General features: G+C 47.8%; 1 protein-coding gene across 1 annotated transcript in view; it reads left to right on the top strand.

Annotated features, from left to right (window-relative positions):
* The window catches only part of GRIP2 (glutamate receptor interacting protein 2), a 59,806-nt gene extending 54,335 nt beyond the window's left edge, over window positions 1-5,471 (top strand). The window contains exons 21-23 of the mRNA XM_009889870.1: window positions 657-893; window positions 2,631-2,777; window positions 5,274-5,471. Coding sequence (XP_009888172.1) covers window positions 657-893; window positions 2,631-2,777; window positions 5,274-5,471 — 582 coding nt within the window. The remainder of the gene's footprint in view (window positions 1-656; window positions 894-2,630; window positions 2,778-5,273) is intronic.
* Window positions 5,472-13,034: the final 7,563 nt, after the last annotated feature.

Here is a 13,034-nt window from a genome sequence, read left to right as displayed (position 1 = left end):
AATCTACTTAGGGGCATCTTTTAATGGATGCTATCAAGGATGACCAGACTTAAATACTACTTAATTTCATATTTTTAACTCAGTTTTGCTCAGTGACAGCTCCCATTTACTGACAGATAAAATCCTAATTTCTCTGCTGAATTGGCCTCAGTGGAGTCCAAACTATTGACTCCCCTGGGCCATTGCCAGCACTGTGCAATGCTGATGGTGAGCTGCAGCCTACAGCGGTAGACTGGAGAGCCAGGCAGACACTGGTTCCCCTGAGAGACTCCTGAGATCAGGATGTTCATCCTTTTTTGGCTACCAAGAGGTTCCTGCACAAGATGAGGCCTGCCTGGCCCTGTTTGTGTACAAGGGGTCTTCAGAAAAATAAGGAGATGCTTCACAAGTGCTTCCTTCTGAGATTAAGCTTCATGTTGGGGTGGAGGTGGCGAGCACCCAGCAGGTCAGCAATAGACCTGGCAGAAGGCTCCTGAGGTCTGGAAATGGCTTTTACAGCTAACTGGAAGAGCTTCTTGGTACTTATTTTCTGATTAATGAGAACAATAGTGCCCCCCTGTTGTTTGTGTCACTTGTGTTCCCCTCCATTGTTGCCATGCGTTCCATCTCGTCCTGCTGCTGGCTCAGCAGAGTGACTTTGTGCCCTCGCCCTACAGGCATCCATCATGACAGGGAGCGTGCACAACCTGGGCCTGGAGGGCAGCAAGCTGCTCCTGGACTCTGTCAACCCATCGGGACTGAGCCCATTGAGGAAAGCAAACCCCAGCTGTGATGACAGACAGACTGAGGGCAGCAGCTCCCCTGCTAAGAAGAATGAGAGGAACTTGGACATGAAGAAGATCGAGAAGGAGATGCAGGAAATCATGTCCCCTACCCCCCTCGAGTTTCACAAGGTCTGTGTTGCCAAGGGTTGGTCTGGCTGTGGCACTGCGGTACCTCGATGGTTAAAAGCTGTAGAAGCTTTGCAACCTTGCAGAAAATCTCCTTTGTTCAGAGGGATGCCCAGAAAACGTTCCTTGTTCAAGCTGCCCCACCCCAAGTTCTGCAGCAAAGGTTTCCAGAGGGTCAGATTAAGACAAAAGGGCCTCTTTTCTGAAGAGTCGCAGGATTTAGCTGCCGTGCTTTAGCGGGGTTCAAACCTGTGCTTTGCTGTTTCTCTTTATTATATGAGATTTCCAGCTCCTTGTGTTCTTGAGTTCATTGATTGGTGCTACAGATGCAAGTGAGAGAGCTCAAAGTATGGCCCTGTGGAGACCCATCAACCTTTTTCCAGTGGCACGCTCCATTCAATAGGCCAAGTTTTGTATAAAAAATAACTTAGAAAAACTGAAAAATAACTTCTTTTCCCTGCCTTTCCACTCCACCCCCAGCCTTTCCGAAGGGGTGCAAATGGTAGGACTGCAGCAATAGGATACTTGTTTGAATCCAGTACCCAGCTAAATATAGCCAGTTTAAGCATGGTGCAAGGCAATGGTAATTAGAAAAAGTAATTAACTGCAGAAACCGCTGATGCAGAATACAAGCAGGGAAGGGAGCTGGAGAGGTTTCAAAAAATTTGATTGCCTTTTCTTTCCTAGTGTGACTTTAGAACGAAACCTGCAGTTATGGTAGCTGGAAAAAACAACTTTTTCATGTTTGATCTGTTCTTGTCCTTCAAGGCATGGCAAATGTGTCTTTAAATAAAACTCCTTCGTACCTGAAGGAGGAGAGCTGTGTAATTAAGCATATTATGGGGTGACTCTTCATTCTGCTGGAGCGTCTGGTGTTGGCTGTGTTTGGAGAGGAGGTTGAGTCCAGGTGGGCTGCTCCTATGTGTCATCCTGGGCACTGTCCTTTCCAGGGACCGCACATGCGTGAGGCACACCCAGCCAAGAGCAACGGTGATGCAGTTAGACCCTCACGGTAGAGATGCACTCCTAGTTCATGGGAGGCAAAGGGAGACTGTGGTGTTGGAGAATCAGTTGTCCCTGGCTCCCAGTGTTACCCCATGGCAAGATACACCTCCAGCAGTGCAGTCCTCCTTTAGACAAGGCCAAAGTGTGATGTGCTGAAGGGAAGGTGATGAGGTTACCCATTTTTTGTCCTCAGTACGTCAGCACTTATTGATATGAATTTTCTGAAAGGAACTTGTGAATAATATGGAGAAGTTTAGATGTGCCTGCTGAGTGATGAATTAAAAATGAGTTGTCTTCATGTTTGACACACTACATTGAAAATTCCCTGTGAACATGTCAATTTTTCATGTGCTGGTCTGGCATACGCAGAGGATGCACAGCGGAATCTGTGCCAGGGAAAGCAATGCTCCATTAATAACACTTGTTTGGTTGCTCTTTGGGTGAGATAGGGCAGCTGTCTGTGTTACAGTGCTTGTGTTTCCTTCCACATCCGAGGGAGAGGGACTGTTGTGTGGTTGGTTATACACCAGCCACTTCTCCATGCGATCTACCCAAGATGGTGGTGTCAGGCTCAATCTTCTCTTAGCTCAGGCTAAGAAAAATCTGCCCAGGAGACCCAGAGCAGAATTGCTGTAGGTCTGCACACATTACCTATGTTATTCCTGTACTGCCAACCTTGCACGCCTCCTTCCTCTGCTGCATTAAAACACGTGTTTTCTGTTTCTGCCTCTCCAGATGACACTGCACAAAGACCCAGAGAGTGAAGACTTTGGATTCAGTGTGTCGGATGGCCTGTTAGAAAAAGGTGTCTATGTAAATATGGTCCGTCCGGATGGGCCAGCAGATCAGTGTGGCCTCAAGCCATATGACAGAGTGCTTCAGGTAATAAATGCAAAATGCAGTTCTGGAGGCTGGGACGGAGTGAATGAGTGGCTGAGAGGAAGAGAGAAGTGAGACCCATCCATGGCAGCACTAACTTTGATGAAAGGTAATAGTTAGCCAACTAGGTGAGCTCTTAGCCACCGAGCGCTCAATGAGACCTGTGTTTTATAAAGAGAAATCACTAAGTAGTACCCCCAGGTGGTACCCCTAGGTTACACCTATTCCAGTACACAGCCTGTCCTGGCATTAGCCTTTTTGAGCTTGGGCAGCTCAAAACAACCAAAAAGCTGTGTTTCTTCCTTTCCTCACCCTTGGTCCTTTTGCTATCATGCGAGAGGGTGATTTTTGGATGAACTAGACTGTGTTGACCACTATGTATTCCTGCGAAGCCCCATGTGGAGTTAAGTAGTGTTCATGAAGTTCTGTGCATGCCTTTGACAACTAAAAGAGTTTTCTAGGAAACACATCCTTCAAGCAAAGTGTTTTTCATGGATATTTTTCTTTGGAAGATACCTGATCTGAAATAGCTGATGCAGAAGCAGAATAAAAACTCTGGTCAAAAGCAGTCTATAATAAGTGTGACCTGGGCATATCAGCCTACCAGAAGGACAGTAAGAGCATGGTGAGTTTTGGAAATTGGAGAGGAGCTTTGTATGGATGAAAAACAACTGTTTTAGCTTTGGGGCAACTCAAACAGCAACTGCGAAAGTGCAGCAACCCCAATGGAGAAATTGCCACCATTTGGAAATGCAGATATTGTGACCATATTTGGAAACACTCAGAAAGATGTTTAGTTTTACTAATTTCTAGGTGGGGGTTGTTAGAGGTAGGATTAGAGCCAATATATTATGTACGTCAGGTAACTGGAGAACTGGCAGCGCTGTGAGGAGCCTTGTTTAAGCTTGTTATGGTCTCTAGCCAGTTGGCTCCTATACAATTATTCCTTCTCGGCTTCAAATAAAAGATGGTGCAAGAATGAACAAGAAGCTAATTAGGCTCTGCGCTGCCTTTCTGTTGAATGTTGGATGTGTCGTTTTTTGCGAGTGCCAAGTGCTCTGGGAGGTGTGCCCAAAATCCTAAACAGAGCGGCGTGGAGACTTTCAACACCTTTCTTCCACATGCTGCGCTGCATGGCTTACACCTACAGGAAGGCGAGGCGATTGCTATCGCATTGACGTATGGAGTTGTGAATGAGGGATTGCAGACCTGGTACAGGCAAACTCCCATCAAGAAGTCCAGAGATGCGTTGCTGGGGATGCGTCGCAGTGTTGCTGATTATGGGCATGGTGGTGTGCCCGAAGGCCAGCAAAACACCTCGTCCCTGCAGTAACGGACCCTCTGCCCCTCGGCTGGATGGATTGCCTGGAGCACGGCATTGCACTAATGGCACTTCTGCGCTGGAACTGCCTGGCTGGCGCAGAGCAAAGGCAGAGCAAGCTCCTGGCTTCTCTCTCCTTGTCCACATGTGGTTTAGAAATTGTCCTTAGTTACTACTCTGTAAGGAGCGGTATTGGGGTCAACTGTGTGGACACCAGCTAGGGCAGGGGGACACTGCTACCATCACAGAGCCCAGCTCCATGGGCGTGCGTTAATGCTGGGAAAGGGTTTTGGATGGAAAGGCTGTATGGACTCACCCAGCCCTTCCCCAGAGAAGGAAGCAACGCCTGGCCCCAGGGGTTATGTTCACTCCACAGGTGGGTGGGAAATTCCTTTCTCCCTTCCCTGCTTCCCCTTCCTGTGCTGTTTGCCAGGCCCCTCCATCCTGGAGCTGTCATGGCACCAAGCCTGGGTGCTCTGGTAGCTGTAGGTGAGAGAGCTGGGGTGGTTCTTGCAGGTGACTGAGCCTAGAAATGTGCTTGAAGGTCTGGAAGAGAGCGGTAAAAAACTCTCTCTGAATCCTGCAGAGAGAGTTTGCTGCCGCCTTCTGAGCCCAAGTGAAATACATCCAGACTCCTCTGAAATGAAGGATGTAAATGGGGAGAGGAGAAGCAGAAACTGTTCAGCATAGTCTCAATTTACAGCTGGCTGAGCTGGAATATGGTTGGCGGAAGCCTCGGGGTCTGAGCTGTATTTGTTTTCTAGGCGCTGAATATCCTGCATCAGAAATTTAAGGCCAGTAAAAGCCACGATGGCAAAAAAATAATAGAAAATGGCAACCTTTCTCCCGCAGGCTTGAACTGGAGAACTGGTTTTGAGCCCTGCAGCATTTAACGCTTATAATACTGCCCCAGACACTGGGGGTCAGGGGTTCTGCCTGATCTAGGCTTTTTTTCCCCTTCCTCTACCAGTTACTGCATCATTTCTCAGCTAAGCAAGGATGTGCTCAGCCTGAAGGGGTGCCTCCGCTCTGCTCTGCTGTGAACTTGGAATCAGGGACCCCCAAGAGTTGTGTGTTTTCGCAGGTGTGGGTTTAGCACCAACCTTGCCTTTTCTGACTAACAAACATGGTCTTTCTGTTGTTCCTCCCCATGGCATGTCCTAAATCCATCCCGGCAGGTAAACCACATCCGAACGAGAGACTTTGACTGCTGTCTGGCTGTTCCCCTGATTTCGGAGGCTGGAGATAAGCTGGACCTGGTGATTAGCCGAAACCCCTTGGCACTGGCTGCCAACGCTCCCCTGGAGGGGAACAGAGAGCTGCCGGCGCAAGTGGCCCACGGCGCCGAGGTCAAGGCGAGCGTCCAGACGCTCTGAGCAGCGGGAGCAGAGCAGACGGTTCCTGGGGCCTCTGCTGAGCCGTTGTGGTATTTGGGGTGTTTTTCCTGTTTTTTGCACTGGTATTTGTAAACGCTGTGTGTACCATAACCTGCAAGTGGGGAGGTGGGTCTTCAGTGAGCCTGGAGACCGACAAATACTGCTGGGAAGGTCGGAGCTGGATGCGCATCTCGGGCCGTGGGCAGCGCCGGCAATGGGGCGAGCTGCCGATGGGAGGAAGGAGCATCCACAGCCATCCCCCGTGGCAGGGCATCCCCCTGCGCCCTGGCTGTCGGCGTGCGCGGGGTTCTGCTTCCGACATCCTCCTCACCCTGAAGGCCTTGACCATCCTATAAACACACATGGTGCTATTATGTTACTTGTTTGCTCGATTAATCGCATACAGGCAAGACTGAAATGCTGTTCCTTTTCTGTTGTGCCCAGCTCCATCCTTCAAATAGTCCTGATAAATCGATATCCGCAGCCCCTTGTACTCCCGGTGCAGGGCTGTGGAGAGCCCTGTTTAAAAGACGTTTCAAAACGTGCTTTTGAGAGTGGCTAGGTACAATTCCTCTTCAAAAATTGGTATTTGCAGCTGTCTCCTGCCAGCCTGGTCCACGCTCCCCGCCAGGGCTGGCTCACCCTGTGGTGGGATGAGGCACCTCGTCTTGCCATCGATTCCCGTCAGCGGTGAGGTTGCCTCTGCTGGAGTAGTTTATACAGAGCAGAAGGCCGTAGCCAAGGCTAAAGGCCTTGAATACCTGCCCGAACCCCTGGCCACCTTGCTTGTCTGGGCTTTATGGAGATCTCTTGCTTGCAAACCTGGCCTGTGCCTGCAAGTAAATAGCAGAACAGCAATCTTCCCAGGGCTGTCCCTCGTGCTTTGAATTAATAAAACCTTGTTGTCTCCCGTCAGGCAGTGGCATGAGAAGCCCTTCGTTAGATGGAGGTTGTGGCCCCTGTGTCCCGCGTGGGCTGGGCGGTGGGTGCGCCCACGCGGGTTCGGCTGCTCACCCCTGGTCCCCCCGACGTTGCCCGTTGCTGGCCTTCCCGTGGCTTTGCAAGCATGATGCCCCGTGGTTGCTCCCCTCCCTCCCGAGAGCCCCCTGTCCCGTGGGGAAGAGGGGCTGTGGTGTTTGCATTGGTTTCCTCATCTGCGTGCCATGTTTCAGGTATTAGCACTTTATGATGATGTTCATGTCCCGGTGGTGGCCTGGGCCCGGCATCGCATTCCCCAGGAAGGCTCGGGCATGGCAGAGAAGAGGAGATTGCTCGGTTGGACACCACAGCCACGGTGCCCTCTGCCCCCGTTCCCCGCTCCCCCTTTCGGTTCCTCCATCACCGCCTGTGTGCCGGTGGTGTGTGTAGGGTGTTGGATGGGTGTACAGCACACGTTTGTCGCTTTGCTGAGCCAGGACTCGTCCCCGCACCGTCTGTCCCCAAGCCACTTTGCGACTCTGTCACTCTGCGATAGCACAACGTACCAGAGTGTTTCTTCCAGACACGTGCCCGGCCCCATCCAGCTGTTTGTTGTTGTAGCCATTTTCTCTTCGAGTATGCAATATCCCATACCATTGCTGCCACAACTAGATAATGTGCCATAATTGATACTGTGGAGCATTAACAGTGCAGCCGAAAGTGTTTTTATATGCAATATTCTGAGCAGTGGAAGCTCACTGGGGCTTCTCATAGGGTTTTTAATGAAGACTTTTATTAAAGGCTTTAAAAAAAAAAAAAAAAGGGGAAGAAAAACTTGGTCCTTGTATCCCTTCCTATGCATTTTGAATGATATGAAGATGAAATGCATTACTTAAATGTGTATTTTTATCCATATATTAGAGTGTATTCCTTGTAAAGTATTTTTATATGCTAATTTTCTTATGTATCTATGAAAGCACAATATTTAAAAGTACAGCATTTCAAAGAATATTTTAGTCCTGTTTTGGACCTATTTGTAAATCTCTGTATTTAAATGGGATTGCAATGACTTTGACTTTTTTTTTTAAATTAAATAAAAGCAAATGAAATGCATTTGTTTTGGTTCGTGTCTCTTTCTGCTGGAGGACGATAGGGAGGCAGAGGAACCCCCGTTAGGAGACACCTGGAAGGACAAGGCAGGAGGGCACACAAGGGGTTTTGCTGCAGGGCTGCTGTTTGTAGGGCTGCTGTAGGGCTGGGGTTGTCCCTTGCCGCTGTCTGGCAGCAGGACTTGGGTCGCTTCTCACCCTGTCAAATAGAGGCACTTTTGCTGTAGCACTTAGTGATAAGAGCTGGAGCTGCCCCTGCCTGTGGTTACAGCATCGCTTGCAGCTTCATTTGGCCACGCTGGAAATCCTCTTGGGTTAAACCTGGGCTACTTCATGCCAGAACACTGATGCAGCAAAGCACGGGGCAGCCGTGATGTGGCCGTGGCAGTGTTTGCAAAGCTGTGGTTAATCCCTGGGGATGGCTTAGGAAACCGCTGGAGGATGATGAGGCAGGAGGTGTCCTGTCTGGTGCTCAACACCCTGCAGCTCTAGTGGGGTGCCTTGGGGAGCTACACTGTGGTAGGCAAATTATCCCACCTCTGAAACCAAACATCCAGAGAGATGACTGCTGCAAACCCAGAATGTAGTTCCTTGTCTCCCTACATTGAGGATTTCTTCCCTTTTCTCTTACAAAGGCCTTTAGGGCACCCCTACACTCCCAGGGTGGGCAGCGCAGGTTGGGATGCTCCTGGGATGAGGCCATAGGGAATCTGCTCACTGGCAAGGAAAGGGTGAGCCGGGTTTTGCAACCCTCCATGGCCAAGTGGGTAATGCAGGAATTTTCGGAGACTGAGCATGGTATGGAAATGTTCCTGGTTAGACCTGGGGAATCATAGCCACGTAAACAAACCTTATCTGCCATCTCTGGCTGCCCTCCTGGGGTGCAGACTTCAGAACAAGGCCCTTCACACGTTTGGCACTGGGGACTTGCCAAAGCCGCGTGGAGCCAGCCGAGGTGCTGGGGCGATGGCAGGTTGAATGAGCGCCCGTGCAACGTGACCGGTAGGGTTTTGGTGCGTATACCAGGGAAAAGGTTAGCACGGTGCTGCTCCCCTGGTATGCGCTGCCGGGTGCCTCGATGGGCAGCGTGTCCTCTTGCTAATGTCACCTTGCGTCCCACGGACCTTGGCTGAGGGATGGCTGAAGCCACAGGCAGGTACATGAAGCCCCTTGGCAGCAGCTCATGGCGCTTAGTGGCTTTTAAAATTATTTATTTTATTTTAACCTGAGACACGCTGCAGTTGCTGTCTGTGCTGGTATCAGGCTGCTCAGTGCAGGCATTGCAGGTTTTGCTGATGGGAGGAGAAATACCTGCCAATGTCCTCAAATGTCACCCAGCAACAACCAACAAAGACAGAAAAAAAAAAAAATCAAACCAAAGCCAAAACCCCAAATAAAGACAGCTGTGGGCTAATCCTGGGCATGGGGCGCTGGAGACTCAGCAGTGATCAGGGCCTGATGCACAAATGCTGAGCAGCTTTATATTTCACAAATAGCAGCCACCTACATGCTGGGTTTTTTTCTTTCCGTACCTCAAATCAAGACTCAAGGAAAGGCCTCTCTGGTTTAACCTTCATCTGGTTGACTGAACAGGCCATCAGCGAGCTTTAAACGACCAGTCCCAATATAGCAGGAAAATAAATGTGGTTTTGTTTTTTTTTTCTTCTTTCTTTTTCTTCCCATTGGGCTTTTCTGATGTATTTGAACCCCCACAGTAGTGTTGCCGTGCAGCCAAGATGGTGCAGACAGCAGCGGGCAATGCTCTGGGATGGGCTGAGTTGGGGTGGCTCAGCCCAAGGGCAAAGCTCCCCAGCAGTAACCCCTAAAGCTGCGCTCATCTCCCCGTGCCCCTGTGGAGGAGCCAGGGAAAGCTGGTGTCTGCAGGGAGAAAGAAAAGAAAAAAGAGGGAAAAAAGAGAGGGGGAGCTATTTCTCATGGCCATGTAAGACTCAGCACATGCCCAACTGTGTTTGATGGAGCATCAAGCTGGGGAAAACAAAGCACCAGTGAAGTAAGGCTGGGTAAGGCAACCACTGTGGGGTGGGACCACACTGTCCCTTCTTCACAGTCAGCCAAAGTCATTGTTGAAGGGGGGGGAGAAGAAAAAAAAAAAAAAAAAGAGCAAGCCTAACATGCCAACCCGCTGTTGATGACCCAGCGATGTGTTAGCTCCTGCTGGGCTCACACAGCATCAAAGGCTTTGCTGCCGCTCACACTGCCCCGCCAACGATTAGGCTGGCACTGCACAAGAAACTGGGAGGGGACACAACTGGGACAGCCGACCCCAACAGACCAAAGGGCCGTCCCACTCTACACAATGGCGCGTGCGGACATACAGCCGGGGAGGGTGGAGGTGGGCAGGGGGGGCCATTGCTCAGGACTGGTGGGGCATCAGGTGGTGGTGAGAAATTGTTTTCTTTTGCATCTTTTTTTTCCTCTTTGTTGTGGTGGTTTATTTTTCTTTCCTCTTTTTTTTTTTTTTTAATTATTAAACTGTCTGTAGCCCAATCCATGAATTTTTGCACTTTTACCCTTCCGGTTCTCTCCCTACCTCACTGGCTGAGGGGGTGAGCGAGAGCTGCCACAGGGGGGGCTGAGCTGCCAACCAGGGTGACACCATGACAGACATGAAGGTCAGACAGTGAGCTGGGCCAAGCAGCTTAGTGAGTCGGCCATATATATAAATGGAATATTTTATAAGGACAAAAAAAATCCCTGCACCGACAACCCCAGAATAAATAATAGGTTTAAAGGAAGACTTCAGCTACTCAAAGACCAAAAAAGGATCCACAAGCATAGCTGGTTTATAAAGGAAAGTTTTATTTTCAGTTATAAGGTGATTACAAACTCATCTAAAAAAGCAAAGATGACTTAAAAATATCCATATACATTTTATTTATCTAAAAAGCAAAACAAAAACTGCAAAATACAAACATTTACCATATACACAAAGGCTAGGGTTTTTAGGATTAAATTACACTCCAGGATTTTTTTCCAAATACAAATATTCTGTTTTGGAACACACAAAAAATGTTTTAAAATGTTTTAAAAATATTTTTAAGTTTTTTTTTTTTAAAAAAGTTCAGATGACATTTTTAAGGAGGCCATTGTCGACATCGCCTCCTCACTGTATGTGCTACTCATCACATTACTGTAGTCACAGATGCTAGGAATAATAAAAAAAAAAACCACCACTGTTTTTTAGCCAAATACATCAAACAAGATGGACCACCTCTTATAACATGAAGTCCCTGGCAACGTTATCAGGTAACAATCACAACATTACACTGGAGAAAAAAACAACATCCTATTGAACAACGAGCACTTCAGAACAGTACTGGGATGCTGCAATGCTGAGAGACTGTCGCTGGCTTCCAGGACGGGAGCAGATGACAAACTAACTCAACCTGCCCCCTCAGGATTTTTTTCAGCCTCTCAACATGATTTTGCCACTGTTCTCATTTTTTTTTCTTTATATATTGAAAAAAAAATCAAATCTTTTTAACATCTCAACTGCAGCAGATAGATTTAGAAAAATATGTAGCATGCTAACAAGTACTACGCTACAGGACCGAAGCCTTCCCCTGCATATGCATGCACACAAAAGCACACACGCACAGCTCCCTTGCATAATCAAGTTCCACTTTTTTTAACTATGATTTTCCCCATTATTTCTTCTGATTTTTCTAAGTTGGGCCATGTTCTCTTTGTGCTGCAAACGGGGAAAGCGAGCAGCACTCTCCTGCTGTGCAGTACAGAGCCAAACCGCGGGGAGGAAGCCTCCAGAAACTCAGTCCTTTCTAAAATGTCTTTAATTTGCTTTATTCCTAACGCGCAGGGCTGTGTAAAGCTTGTGGCGATTCAGTTCTGACACTGTTACTGATTATTTCAAATTAAGACACAGCAGCGATACAAAAAGGCCATGTCTGCGCTGCCATTCAACAGTCCAGCAAGGTCAGGCTCTTTTCCAGTCGCAAGACCCGTCACTGAAGTTTTCCACTTTCGATGGGAATGGGGAGGATCATTAGTTTTCTTAAGGCTTTCAATCTGCAAAATTTCAAGCTTGCCTCTTTTTTTTGGTCAAATGGTATCTGAAGCTTTTTCTGCTTCTGTTTCAGTAAATTGAAATCATCTACTCACAGTGACAACTGGAAATAACCACACAAAAATTTGACTGGTTTTGTTTATTTTTTTAATAGAAACAAAAAAATTCAGATAATTTTTTTTTGAAGCGGAGAAGCATTGTCCATGTACAGGTTTATTTTGGGCTGGCAGAAAGAGCCATGATCCGGTGGAGGGTGCAGGGCTGGAACAGGCAGTTTTCCAGCTGGGGCTACTGCTGGTTATGCACAAGTCTTTCTTGATCAAGCTTTCTAGTAAACTCAAATTAACCATTCAAACCAACAGAAAATTTTTGTGACCAAAGTATGGAGCTCAGGGCGCCTTTTTTGCACTAGTTCATGGGTTTTTTTTGGGTTTCAAGTGTCACTGAACCAACCAAATACTTTCTTTCTTAAGCTTAACTTTGATTACAAGAAATAAAATGAGCTACTAGGGTCTCACAGTTCCTGACCTTTGCTCATGCAAATATGCAAATATACAACTACACGTCAATCCTAACCACAAGGCTTTGGATGCTGATTTTGGAGAACACACGTCCGAGGCAGCTGCCTGAAGCCACACCACACCTGACCTCCCACACCAGGAGCTATGTGGCACTTACAAGGAGCCAGGAGAGTTTTCAAGTCCAACCTCAAGACTTCCTTGGAGGGGCCACAGTCCAGGATTTTGTCATTACATTCCCTCTTTCACCACCCCCAATTTGGGAAAAGCTGCCTCAATCCTCATCCAAAGAGCTTGGCAAGACTTACAACCGTGATTTGCAGCCTAGGAATAAAAGCAATGTCCCCACTTGTGTGCATGCATACGAGGGTGAAAGATTTCATCTACTAGTCTATTTAAACACAGAATTTTTTTTATTTTTTTTTTACTGAAAGTGAGCAACTTCCATTGAATCTCCTGGAAATGATGTCAGGGTCATCTTTCTTCCAAGTGTACTTGAGCTGCTTAACTAACTTGTCCACTCCATTCAATACACAGCTTATTAACATTTTATATACATTATGCCTCCATGAGTGATCCTGCAGTGACCACAAGACGTGGAAGCTAATAATCAGTTATTCAGAAACGTTCAAATCCTTCTCCCACAGATGGAGTTTTTCCATTGATGCAACAAGTGGGAGCTTTGAACCCAAGTGTGACAAGCACCTCACCGAAACTGTAAGTCTCCTTAGCAAATAAAAGCAGACTGGGAGGAGACTTGCAAAAGGCCTATCGAATGGAAATGTCCATGTGTCTTCAGATCTACTTGACTTGTCTAACGCTGAGACAGAGAAGAGGAACCAGGAGTATCTGCAGTTGAGAAAGGAGGATGCACACAGGACTGAAAACAGCTGCAGAAGATGCTATCCTGATGGTGACATTAAAGGCTCTGCCGATGGTTGTTGGGTTGGGGTTTTTTTTGTGTTATAGCAAC

This window comes from Charadrius vociferus, unplaced genomic scaffold (assembly GCF_000708025.1).
Source record: "Charadrius vociferus isolate BGI_N301 unplaced genomic scaffold, ASM70802v2 scaffold257, whole genome shotgun sequence".
Classification (NCBI taxonomy): domain Eukaryota; kingdom Metazoa; phylum Chordata; class Aves; order Charadriiformes; family Charadriidae; genus Charadrius; species Charadrius vociferus.
The sequence above is the reverse complement of the archived record's forward strand: the minus strand, read 5'-3'. Positions and strand labels throughout refer to the sequence as shown.